Genomic DNA, 14,083 nt, shown 5'->3' with positions numbered 1-14,083 from the left:
CAGTCACATAACAGCATGTCCACGAGCAGAGACCCATGCTGCCCTGCAAAGCCAATAACTATGCAAAACGATTTACTGATTTTAATATTGAATAGTTTCAATATACCAGCCAAGTGGAGTATCAGTATGCAAGTGATATTGCACTAATTGTACAACTGTTATTGAGGTAATTATTTACCTCCCCCCGGCCCAAACAAACATGAAGGCTTATTTGACCTTTGAGACGCATACTGTACAAGCAGTGGTGGGAAAAGCACTCAATTGTTTTACTTAAAAGTACCAATACTGCAATTTAGAACTACTTTGCTACAAGTAAAAGTACGGAATTGAAAATGTACTTGAGTAAAAGTACAAAAGTATCGGCATCAAAATGTACTTAACCCATTTTGTGCGGGAACCCCTTTTGGTGTTTTAAACATATGTTATAATTTAGCTATTTTTAAAAAATCGTAAAAATGTGGCGCAAATCTTTGAATATATATTCTTTCAAAGTGAATGTTTTTAACTCGGGTCTAAATGGGTTAAAGTACTAAAAGTAAAAGTACACATTGTGCAGAATGTCCCATTTCACAAGTTAAAAATGTGTACAAAAGCTATTGAAAATAGCAGATCTACAAGCTCACAATGCGACGCATTGTGAGCTTGTACATCGGCTATTTTCAAATGGCCGAAATGTATAGGTGGTTAATGTATGTTTTCTAATCAAAATTAAAATCTCCAAAGTAACTAGTAACTAAAGTTTTCAAATAATTGTAGTGGAGTAGAAGTAAAAGTATTGGAAATTGGAAGTAAAGTACAAATACCTCAAAATTGTACTTAAGTAAAAGTACTTGGTTACTTCCCACCACTGTGTACAAGTTATGCGAGTCCAAAAACCTATACTTGCAGGCTGCAGCACTAGGGCAGCATTGTCCACAATGAAGACCAATAGAGACCATGCATCGGAAATGTAGATGCAACATACAGTAGAATATACAGTAGGGGTATTCCAGCCGTGATTTGATCGGGACATCCTTAGTATCAATATTATAGGCTATCCATAGCATGATATTAGACTGGATGTTGTCTGTGATTTTGGATATTGTACTATTGTGATATGGCATAAGTGTTCTATAAAAAAATATAAATATTGGAACCCGGAAAAATCTGTATCGGCAGATACTCAAAATCAAATGATCAGAATCGGATCTGGACCAAAAACTAAAAACGTGTTTGGGATATTCCTAATGTACAGCAGTGTTCGTCAACTACCTTTTTTCACTGATGAAAACTAAATGGAAACGAAATGAAAACTATGGCCTCTTTTACACGGTGACCGTCTCCAGATAAAACGTCAAAGTCCCCTTGCGTTCTCATTTTTTATTGACCCTTGAAAACGCACACTTTATAAAAACTCTATAATGTCACTAGGTGGCGGTAACAGGCTGCCAAATAGACCAGTCGCCCGTTACTACAAGAAGAAGAGCCAGCTCCCCCTTCACGCAACAGGCAGCACAGAGCATGCAGTTAAAGACCACCTAAGCTATGATGACTAAAACTGAGACTAAACAACTAAACAACTGACAATTCCGTCAACAAATAAAAACTAGACTAAAATGTTAGGAAGGGACAAGAGATCAAGTATAAGTCATTTTACACTTGGTTGCATGCTGAAAATAGCAGATCTACAAGCTCACAACGCGTCACGCTGCGACGCGTTGTGAGCTTGTAGATCAGCTATTTTCAGCAAGTGTAAAATCTGCCGTTACGACGGCATCAAGGCCCGCCAAAATACATTTAAGTCGACTAAATGAACTGCAGATTTAGTCGACTAAAATCGTACGACATTTAGTCGACTAAAACTAGACTAGCACTAAAACATTCCAGGTGACTAAAATATGACTAAAACTAAATGGAGTTTCATTCCAAAGACTATGACTAAAATAGAAATGTGCTGCCAAAAACACAACACTGGTAAAAAGTAAATACAGTATGCTACACACAATGACCTGTGCCCTTATAGCAGGCTCACAGTGCATGGTCAGGAAGGTTACGGGGGCCTCAATCAAAGTCCAATCTGATTATGTGTCTGAGCCATAGAGTAATAAAAGGATAGAGACCGAAACGGAGCGTTAGTCGTCCGTCCCGTCGTCGTCGTCGTCGCCCCCCCCCCGTCGGCTAATCAATGCATGGCCACCCTTATGGGGGACAAGGGGAGAGCAACGGACTTGAACTCATGCTTCCTTCATGCCTGAGTGTCCAAGTTGCTCCTTTACACCTGAAAGGGGGGAGTTTCCCTGGTTGGACGTAGCGCGTGGAAGGAACACGTTATTCCAACCAGTTCCTTTCCCCTCCATCAGGCGGGGAGGCAGTGTAGTGACCAGGATTACTGCATGTTTTTTTGTGAGGGGACTAGGGGACACGGGGAGAATATGCAAACTCCACACAGAAAGGCCAGAGGACCACCATTCTTGATGATGATGATGTACGATGATTAGAGCGCCCCTCACTTCACACGGTTGTGATTTATTTCCTTCTTTTTAACACAAATCTTCTCTTCCGGGGTGGTGTCCCCTGGCACAAAACACATGTCTCCATTGAGAATCCTACGCGGGTCATCAAATTATTTGGCTCAGGGAATGGGACAAAATAAAATAAAATAAAAAAACTCAGTGAAAACAAGACTTCATGGGACGTGTAGTTGTGATAGAAAACAAAGTACTCCCTTAAGCCCCGCCCACTGACCTTGGCCCAGCGCGTTCTCTCCTCTGAGGTGAGGGCAGCGATGCCTTCTCCCTCTGGCTCTCTGCCACAGCACTCCTTTATGTAGCTCAGCTGCCTGCGCACACACACACACACGCATGCATGCGCGCGCACACACACACACACACACACACACACAGACAGACACACGCACACACACATATGCACACACACACACCCGCACACAAAGCAAGAGAGGGCGACGCATTTTCAAATGTAGAGAAAAGGAACCCTCACACGTTTATCGTCAGTGAACCTCTATATCCACTAAACACTTAACCTCGCCTCACCAGGCTTTCCACCATCTCGGAGGAAAGCCTGGTCTCTGTTTCAAAAGTCTGTATGATCCTGTCGGGAGCGGATGGTATCGTTACGTCATGTTGTAGTATTGTTTTGTAGTCGACAGGCAGGAACAACAGGCGGCAACTTCCTTTTCCCTCAAACCGATTTTTCTCAATAAAAGCTCTCGTAGCCTGTAGCTTTTATTGAGAAAAATCGGTTATGGTGCCCAGGCTACTAAACACTAGCATGACAGAGTTAATTTTGACCTATTTGTTGAGATTTTGAAGTTGATTATATCTTTGCCCACGAAGCTTTCAGAAGGTTCCGCTTCCATGACCATCATCATTCCACCATCATTCCACCATCTCAGGAATGTTTTGACATCTGAAACATTTTCTAAATATGAATTTAAGCACATGCTACTTCTGTCACATTTTACTTCAGTCATGCTAGTTTTAAAGCCCTCTCTAGACGCAACTCTCTAAACCATGGGCCATATCTCACGAGCCATGCCGCCTTATCGCTAAACTTCTTTGCCCATTTTTTTTACTTTTGTTTTTAAACTTTTTTTGAAATAGTTCAAATAGCCAGTCTACAAGCTCACAACGTGTCAATGTATATCGGCTAGTTGAACTATTTAAAAATGTTTTTCAAGATAGTAAAATATGGCAAAGAAGTTTAGGGATAAGGGGTATGGCGCGCCCAAGATAGGGCCATAAATGTCTTCGCCAAAAGTAGACGATATACAAGATCTTGTAAACCGGCTATTTTTGACTAATATTCGCCCCCTAGAATGATTCTGGCTGGGGTTTAAGTGGTTAAATTACAGTGCGATGTGTTTATTTGCATTCTTTAGTTTTGACCTATAACTCATTCTGGGCAGGAACCCCTTTTGGTGTTTTAAGCATTACGTTATACTTTAGCTATTGAAATATAGCAGATCTACAAGCTCATAGCGCGGCACAGAGTGCTATATTTTTTTAAACTGTGAAAATGTGGCGCAAATCTTTGAATATATTCAGAGTGAGCGTTTTTAACTCAAATATTTGCTTCTGGGAGGGTCCCTGGAACTACATATTTCCAGGGACGGGGGTCGGCTGGCCAAATACATATATGATTCTAGGGGTTTTAGAAGACATTCGTAGAATCGTCCTCAGGTCTAAATGGGTCAAAACAAACAAACCGTATTGACAATGCGGCTACATTAAAAACGTGCACCGCTACTACTGTCTTCAGGCCAAATTCCTACTGTTCCTATACTGCACACTCCTGTACCTGAGCAGTTCGGGCGGGGTGAGGATCTGTCCGTCGCAGAGTGCGTCGAAGGTGAAGATACGGCCTCGACACATGACCACCACGTGGGAGGGACAGGGGCCTTCGCTCTCTGGAAGACAACAAACAATGAATAACGGCATTAAATGGACCCTTTGGACTGTGATACATTTTTATTACTTTACTGCAGTGAGAGTGTTGTAAAACTAACTAACTGTGTGTGTGTGTGTGTGTGTGTGTGTGTGTGTGTGTGTGTGTGTGTGTGTGTGTGTGTGTGACTGTGTGTGTGTGTGTGTGTGTGTGCGTGCGTGCGTGCGTGCGTGGGTTACCAGTCTTGAAGTAGTTGAGCAGTGTGTCCTTGGTGAGTCCAGGTACTTTGCAGGTGCAGAAGAGCATTCGGTATTGGTCCATATCGAATGCCACGTTGCCGGCATTATGGGGCGCCATTCTCTCCCTGGTGCACACACGCACGCACACGCACACACGCGCACACACAGGCACACAGGCACACAGACGCACATGCACACGCACACGCACACGCACACACACACACACACACGCACACACACACACACACAGGTTTGTGGTTTGAGTGGAATTAGGAAAAAGATATTCGGGTTGGGGACGGGTTAGGATTAGAGTTTTCCCGATTTTTTAACTTAGTTGTGCAACGATGTCACACACCGAATAACAGCTGATCTACAAGCTCACAAGCTTATAGATCAGCTATTTCTCGTCGTTGGGCTTAAGGTTAAAAATGGACGAAAAGGGTAAACACTAAAGCACTCGTAAAATCACAGACGGATAATGTTGATGTCGTATGTGCGTGCGTGACTTACGTGCGTATCAGGTCCCAGGCATACTGCAGTGTGTATGTGCGTGCGTGTCTCACGTGCGTACCGTGTCCCAGACGTACTGCAGTGTGTATGTGCGTGCGTGCCTTACGTGCGTATCAGGTCCCAGTACTGCAGCGTGTGCCATGTCCCCACGCTGGTCCGGTGCAGCTGGCTGCCCTCCAGGGGGGGCCAGCAGTGCTCCAGGTACGGAGCGGGACCCCCGAAGTTGACGCCGAGCTGAGAGGGAGCGCGCACCTCCAGATAGGCCTTGTCCAGCCACCACTCCTCCAGCTATGAGGACAACCAGACACACTTACTTTTTTGGTGCAACCACTCCTACAACCAGCAATGTCCGTGTACCTATGTACATGTTGTCATGAGCACGAGTATGTGACTTATTAATACCAGTAGGGGGCGAGAGAGGAGGGGGGGGGGGGGGGGGGAAGAGAGGAGAGTTCCACCACTCGGTTCACACAGGTGTGATTTTCCTTAATACTGTGGGAGAGTGCAATCCAATTCACGAAGCAACTCAAAACAAAATAGACCAGTAAGAAGCCCGGGGGGGGGCAAGAAGCGACCTCGACCCTAAAGGGCGAGAGGTCACGTGCACGCATCCGCCTCGTTGACGGCAGACTGCTGGGCGAGCGCTGGCGCTTTGGCATTGGGGGGAGGGGGGTCAGCTCAACATTAATTCTGTACTGGACGTACAAGGAGCATGTCTTGAGTGTACAGGGTTTGATGGCCAGATGTGGAATCAGCTCAAATCAGGTCAACTCTATACAGTATATGGAGATCTAAGGGTGGTAGTGGGGACATATTCTCTTTGGAGAACGTTCCCCACAGAATAGTGATGCTGGGGTTAATGTAATGAATATACTTTGTCGATTCTTGATTCTCAACAGCACAAGGCATAAATCATTAAACCATATGTGCCATGATACAGAGTTACATTGTAATGTATATAGTCCAGACGCTGTATCGTATCGTGTATCAGCACGCTCATGTTACCAAGCGAATGGCGAGGTGGTGTGCCATGCATTATGCAAGAACACAAGCAAACCCTTGCTACCGTGCAACACGCAGGTTTTTTGGGGTCAGGTCTATGTCGTCGTCGTCGTCCCCCCCCCCCCCCCCCCCCCCCCCGGGTTCTATGTTCTTCGCTTACCGTAGAGTTACAGACTAGTGGTTTTAAACCAGGTCCATTATTTATTCAGCATTTGAGCCACGGACCACCATTTCATGAGATTTAGCCTCTCAGACCCAAAACAAAAGAATATGTTGTCATTACTGATGTGGTACCGTCTTCTACATTCTTGTAAATTGAGTAATGCAAGATGTTTAACAAAATTAAACCAAATGAACCCGTAAGGCCTAATAGCAAGGAATGTAGCAGGGTTTAGATTTTTTTAAGGTATTTTGTTTTATGCTTTTCTGCCTTTATTGATAGTATATCAAGTGAAAATTGACAGGAAAGAGGAAGAGTGAGAAGGGGAGAGACATGCAGCAAAGGTCGTCATGTCAGGCCAAAGCCTATATGTGGCATGCGCCTGGACCGCTAGGCCAGCGGGCGCCCCAAGGTTTTATTTTGTAAAGTATAATAAACATGTTTTCATATTCACAGTTTTGTTTTTGTTTTTTTGCGGCTTTCGCCTTTATTTTTTATTTTTTTATAGAGGGACAGACAGTAGGCTGACAGGAAATGGGGGAGAGAGATGGGGGAGTGACATGCAGTAAAGGGCCGTCGGGATCGGGAGTCGAACCCGCGGCACACTGCCAGACTTGGACTATACCGGCCAAGGTGCCTGGACCGCTGAGCCACGGCCCAGGCCCATATTCACACAGTTTTAAACATTGAAGCGCCATCAAATAATTCCCTACCCAGTTCCTCTTGGTGCGGGCCCTCTGCAGCAGTGCGTGGTGCAGGCGTGCACCCACACCCTCTTTGAAGCGCATCACCGCGGCCTCTGTCGCCTGGTACTCCTCCTCCGAGGCAAAGGGACGGACTGGGAGGCCAAAACACGGTGGGACAAAGGTTAACCGCAAAACTCACCATTAAACAACCACCGGAGACTGAGGTACTGTATACATCTGAGGCTTTTTTTGTTTGCACTGCAGTACAGTACAGTACAAACAACGTCTGGGACCACCTAGGGGTGTTTAACGCATTTTGACCTGGGAACGATTCTACAAATTCCTGACAGTTTTCTGAAAAACCCTATGTTTCTATGTCAGTCGTTCTCAAACATTTTCATGCCAAGGACCCCCAAGATTATATGTAATTGGCCGCCGACCCCCATCTGAAAATATGTTGTTTCAGGGACCCCCCAGAAACAAAGATTTGAGTTAAAACCGTTCGCTCTGAAAGAATATATATATTAAAAGATTTGCGCCACATTTTCACGATTTTTCTAAAATAGCAGACCTACAAGCTCGTAGCGCGGCACTCAGTGCCGCACTACAAGCTTGTAGGTCTGCTATTTTTCAATAACTAAAGCATAACATAATGCTTGAAACACCACAAGGGGTTCCCGCCCAGAATGGATTAAAACCCCTAGGGGTCCCAGACTCGTTGATTTTGTCATGTGTTTTAAAAACCAACAGCAGATTAAAAAATATGGCAGGCTAGTAGTAAGCAACGCAGCCACAGCTAATAACATGAATTGGTGTATTTGCATTAAATGCAAATTAATGTAGATACGTACATCATTAAATTTGCATCGTTGTGTGGGGGACTCCGGCCGGTCAACTAAGTACAGTGAGTACAGTGGCCTTTCTGTGTGGAGTTTGCATGTTCTCCCCGTGTCCGCTACGGTAGGTATACCTCACAAAAACATGCCGTAATCCTGGTCTCTAAACTACCTCCCCCTGGCCAGCCTGATGGAGGGGAAAGGAACTATGGTCGGAATAACGTGTTCCTTCCACGCGCTACGTCTGGCCGGGGAAACTCTCCCCTGTCAGGTGAAAAGAAGCAGACTCCTCATGCATAGAAAGAAGCATGAGGTCAGTCCGCTGAAAGAAAAAGTACAGTGATGTTTATAAGTGGTTAAAAAAGCAAAGTTAATTTCCAGTACCTGCGTCCAGGTATTTGGACAGAGTGACATCCAGCGGGGGGACAGGGAGGGACGGCAGGCTGTCCTGGTAGTGGAATGTCCTCTCTGGACGCACCTCTGACACCTGGTTCGCCATGTCTTCCACTGCAAGGAGGACAAATCAGTCATTCCATGCTAAACCTCTGACACCTGGTTCGCCATGTCTTCCACTGCAAGCAGGACAAATCAGTCAGTTCACGCTAAACCCGACAGTGATTAATCTGTTGACAGTTTCTGAAATTATCTATGTTTCTGTATCAAGCCCGACACACACCGCGTGCGACCGCCGGACCGTCGGACGCAGACGGTGTGCGATAGGTTCATTGAAAATAAAAATAATGGAGGCGGCTGTGTCCGCTGCGCGGGGGACGCAGCCGGTGTGTGGTGGGCTTCAGTGGTGCTCAATATTTCATGTCAAGGACCCCGCAAAAATTATATGTAATTGGCCGCCGACCCCTATCTGAAAATATGTTATTATGTTATATTCCAGGAATCCCTGAAGATTTGAGTTAAAAAAAACGTTCGCCCTGAAAGAATATACAGTCAAAGATTTGCGACACATTCTACAAGCTCGTAGCGCGGCACTCGGTGCCGCGCTATGAGCTTGTAGATCTGCTATTTTTCAATAGCTAAAGTATAACATAATGCTAAAAACACGCCCTGACCACTTCCCCACTTTTCAACTTATCTTCATATAATTGGTCCTCACTAATAATCATGATAATAATCACATTGTTTGTGGGCAGTTCATGAACTGAAAATGGAAGCCATCGTTCTCATGATGATAAAAATCTAAATATATACCGGTATTTAAAAATCTTGTTAAAAAAAGAACAGCCTAACGAAGATGTCACACTGGTGGATGGGTTTCTGAACTGTCCACAGCCCTCCTATGAGACACAGAAATGGTGCTATTATAATTGTATGATGAACATTAGTGAGGACCAATTATATGAAGATAGGTTGAAAAGTGGTGGGTGAAAAGTGGCAGTGGTGCTCAAACTTTGTAATGTTAAAGACACCCACAATTACAGTATAATATATGCATTATTTTGCCCTGAAATATGCTAGTGGTCCAGAGTACAAAAAGGTAGAGAACCACAGAAGTTGTATTCTTATCTCACGGTTAACTTCATTCCATGCTGTTACTTATCCAACCGTCCATTAAACTCATGTTATATTAACTGATACTGATTGTATGAGCGTCGAGCACACACATGCAATATATATTTCCTAATAATGGTGACTCAACCAGGCAAACTGTATACACTTCCCTTTTTACTTCATGAGATTTGAACTCCCCTTTTCGGTGGAATGTCTTCACCTCCAACTTCCAGTGAATTAGACATTAGAACATTGACTCATCATCATAGACCAGTGCTCGTCACCTGCACTGGTCATTTAGGGCAGATTCACACTGAGTCCGACTGATTTCAAACTGTTCCCGAATACGATTTCCTGGTCCCCGCTGGCCATGATTCACATTGGCCTTGATTCTACCGCATCCGAGTACACTTCATTCAACTGTATTCAATGCTTTCACATTGCAGCGATCCGTATCCAAGTACACTTCATTCAACTGTATTCAATGCTTTCACATTGCAGCGATCCGTATCCGAGTACACTTCATTCAATGCTTTCACATTGCAGTGATCCGTATCCGAGTACACTTCATTCAGCTGTATTCAATGCTTTCACATTGCAGCGATCCGTATCCGAGTACACTTCATTCAAATGTATTCAATGCTTTCACATTGCAGCGATCCGTATCCGAGGACACTTCATTCAGCTGTATTCAATGCTTTCACATTGCAGCGCGATCCATATCCGAGTACACTTCATTCAACTGTATTCAATGCTTTCACATTGCAGCGATCCGTATCCCGAGTACACTTCATTCAACTGTATTCAATGCTTTCACATTGCAGCGATCCGTATCCGAGTACACTTCATTCAAATGTATTCAATGCTTTCACATTGCAGCGATCCGTATCCGTGTACACTTCATTCAACTGTATTCAATGCTTTCACATTGCAGCGCGATCCATATCCGAGTACACTTCATTCAAATGTATTCAATGCTTTCACATTGCAGCGATCCGTATCCAAGTACACTTCATTCAACTGTATTCAATGCTTTCACATTGCAGCGATCCGTATCCGAGTACACTTCATTCAATGCTTTCACATTGCAGTGATCCGTATCCGAGTACACTTCATTCAGCTGTATTCAATGCTTTCACATTGCAGCGATCCGTATCCGAGTACACTTCATTCAGCTGTATTCAATGCTTTCACATTTCAGCGTGATCCGTATCCGAGTACACTTCATTCAAATGTATTCAATGCTTTCACATTGCAGCGATCCGTATCCGAGGACACTTCATTCAGCTGTATTCAATGCTTTCACATTGCAGCGCGATCCATATCCGAGTATACTTCATTCAGCTGTATTCAATGCTTTCACATTGCAGCGATCCGTATCCGAGTACACTTCATTCAAATGTATTCAATGCTTTTACATTGCATCGATCCGTATCCTGAGTACACTTAAATCGGTCCCGAGACTATCTCCGGTCACGGGAACGGTAACGCAGCATTCACACTACCACAACATCTGTGCACGGTAACTGCAGCATTCACACTACCACAACATCTGCCAAGTGGTCTCGAATGTGCACCCGGGACCACAATGTGAGTCTGCCCCTAGTTTCTCAACTAGTGGGGGAACAATAAATGAAATAAAAGACATGCAGTCTTCACTTTTATTATGTTTCTAATGGATGATCAGGGACCACATGCACCAGTGGTCCATGGACCACCGGCTGAAACCCCCCTCCCTGGTTTAGACTGGGTTAGGTTTACCTGCTAGATTAGACCAGGGGTTCTCAACCTTTTTGGCCCCGCCCCGCCCCCCTCCCCACCACAAATACAAAGTGACTGCAAAAACAACCTTATAATAGAGAAAATATATCATAAATGAATACTGAAACCAGATATAATCATTAAGGAAAGTTTATGCATGTACTATTGTGTACTATGTAAACTCTTCATTTCCATATTCCCGCCATTCAGGTGCAAAAAATAATAATTTGGGGGACCCCCCCAAAATAATATGAGATTTCATAAATAAATAAATATCAGCAATGCCTCTAAATGCGTCATTACTAAAGGTAAATAGGCTAGTGGAAACAGCTATAATGGTAAAATTACATAACTATAGTGCAGCCTTTGAACTAAGCAAGGAGAAGATAACACACAATGCCATAACACAGTAGCCTAGTATAGTCTATTATATTACATTATCCAAACTCCAAATATCAGGATATTGAATGTATGTATCACTATATTGCCCTACAATCCTACATGATCGAGACACTGTACTCAAATAACTCAATGCACTTCATCACATGAATCTAATCAGTAGTAATATTAATACGTAGATATAGATAGATTAAGTATTGTGTAATAACATGTAACCAAAGTTACCAAGCACGACCATATATTCTCTCAGGCATAATGGCAATTATGTTTGGTGAATTGTTTGTTGGTTGTTTTTTTATGTAGTAATTGGGGTTCACAATAGGCACTATATAAAATCAAGCTGTATTATTATTATATTGCCTGCTAGTAGCCATGCACTTTGGTTCCCTGTATAGTTTGTGCACATTCCATGCTGCAGTAATCTGCAATCCTGTGTATAGATTTATAGTGTGCGTCACTTGACAAAACCTAAAGAGCAGATCTACAAGCTGACAACGCGTCGCCCTGCGACTCGTTGTCAGCTTGTAGATCTGCTCTTTAGGTTTTTGCACGCACGCGACACCCTCGTACGACGGCGTACACACACATTAAGCAGCGCCTCAAAGGACCCCGTTTTTTTTTCTTGCAATGCAAGTCAAAATCGCAACAATGTAGACGATATTACAGCATTAGGATATAACTTTTTTAGATCACTTTTTTATGCGATCTGATGATGCCATTCCACAACAACCGTAATACTAGCAAATAAATAGAATCTACAATTTATTTAACCGTTTAGATAAAACAGTACATTATTAGAATATATTAGACAAAATAAACGCATGTGTATATAGTGTGTATATAGCATAATGTCCCGCAGCTTGTGCCGGCGGGGCTGCAGCCAGGCAGGGTCCCGTATATAATTCTGCAGAGATATAGATTTAATCAGTTATTTTTAAGACACATTCCCATTGTAATAAACATTAAAGTAACTTATTGAGCTCACCTTGTGGACAGTTGGAGAGAGGGTTATTTATTTATGTATTCCCTGCAGTGGAGCCAGCCTCTCTGTGTGTTGTTATTAACATAACCTAACAGTAGAATGGTTTTACCTTTGCCCTAGTTTCGTCTCCCCCGGTCTGGGTAGAAAGAAATAAAAGCCATGGTTTCCATTTCACTGCAGTGTGCTTGCATCCGGGCTAAGGACTGTAGTGTATCCGGTCATGTTTTTTCCCACCAGCATTGCAGCACACCGTATCCGGCTCAAACCGGATCTTCGCAGTGCAGAGCGAATTGTATCCCCCTATTGGTCGGATCCTTCTAGCTCTTGCGGAACACAATACACACCATCCCATGGCCCGGGGAGACGGTCCCATGACCCGGGGAGACGTTTCCACGCTGTGATTGGTTGTCGTCAAAAACAACCCCAGCTACTGCAGCTAGCCTATTTTTTTTTCCTTTTTTTGTGTCTTTATTGGCAGAAACATCAATCCATATACAAACAAAGAGACCTGCCATTTAGTATTTAGTTTAAATAGATCGAATCAAATTCTGTGAAGATTTGGCTCTTCAAGTTCTTCCATACGCTGTCTATAACTATTATGTCCAGCCTAATCAATTACCAAAATAACAATAAATAATTTATTGGGAACAATTAACCACCTTGAACACCCACCTATGGGAAAAAGTACTCAATTGTTTTACTTAAGTAAAAGTACCAATACTGTAATTTATAAGTACATCGTTACAAGTAAAAGTATCGAAATCAAAATGTAAAAGAGTAAAAGTATTCATATTGCACAATGTGCCATTTCACAAGTTCAAAATGTGTAGAAAATCTATTGAAAAGAGTCAATCTACTACAAGCTCTCAATGCGTTGCAACGCATTGCTCTTTTCAAATGGCTGATATGTATAGGGTTGAATTGGTTAATGTATGTTTTCTAATCAAAATTAAAATTGCCAAAGCAACTAGTAGCCTAACTAAAGTTTTCAAATAATTGTAGTGGATTTTGGTTCTGAGATGTAGTGGAGTAGAAGTAAATGTACTGGAAATTGGAAACACTCAAGTAAAGTAAAAATACCTCAAAATTGTACTTAAGTACAGTACTTAAGTAAAAGTACTTAGTTTCTTTCCACCACTGGATATAGCAGAACATCCACTCCACATGTTGTGGGTCATCATACAGTATTCAAGATAAGACACTTATTTGTAGTTGTACACCAGAATAAACCTGCGCAATAATAAGACAATACGTTTATAGTCCTGAGCTCACATCTTTAAAAGAAGAGAAAAGGAATAGCATGTAATCTGAATTTAGCCATATACTAAAGAAGAAGTTGGGGGGGAAAGTATGCTTAGGTGCATCGTGGCCCACACCCCCTCTATTTCTCAGCTGTTTCTCACAACAGCCTTTAGCTATTATAGTTCACTGTGAGAGTAGGTAGGAAGGTTTTTGAGGTCTTTCAGTCGTTCAACCACAGAAGAGGATGGGCCACGTGTTCCTCCGTGTTCTCCTCTGTGAGTATATCGCTATTATTATTATTACTGCTCAACTGAAAAGGTATTTATATAGCACCTTTAATACATGACCAGGTCAACCAAAAATGCTGTACACGT

The 14,083-nt window shown here is 43.0% G+C and overlaps 1 protein-coding gene across 1 annotated transcript in view; it reads right to left on the bottom strand.

The window, feature by feature from the left end:
- Window positions 1–12,577, bottom strand: part of LOC310856812 (peroxisomal carnitine O-octanoyltransferase-like) — a 62,659-nt gene extending 50,082 nt beyond the window's left edge. The window contains exons 1-7 of the mRNA XM_083762303.1: window positions 12,471–12,577; window positions 8,204–8,326; window positions 7,011–7,135; window positions 5,242–5,423; window positions 4,626–4,750; window positions 4,300–4,408; window positions 2,725–2,818 (exon numbers count right to left, since the gene is read on the bottom strand). Of these exons, the coding sequence (XP_083618429.1) occupies window positions 2,725–2,818; window positions 4,300–4,408; window positions 4,626–4,750; window positions 5,242–5,423; window positions 7,011–7,135; window positions 8,204–8,318 (750 nt within the window). The 5' untranslated portion in view covers window positions 8,319–8,326; window positions 12,471–12,577. The remainder of the gene's footprint in view (window positions 1–2,724; window positions 2,819–4,299; window positions 4,409–4,625; window positions 4,751–5,241; window positions 5,424–7,010; window positions 7,136–8,203; window positions 8,327–12,470) is intronic.
- Window positions 12,578–14,083: the final 1,506 nt, after the last annotated feature.

This window comes from Protomyctophum parallelum (genome assembly GCF_964188405.1).
Source record: "Protomyctophum parallelum genome assembly, chromosome: 3".
Lineage (NCBI taxonomy): Eukaryota > Metazoa > Chordata > Actinopteri > Myctophiformes > Myctophidae > Protomyctophum > Protomyctophum parallelum.
Note: the sequence above shows the minus strand (reverse complement) of the source record. Positions and strands in the feature narration are given on the sequence as shown.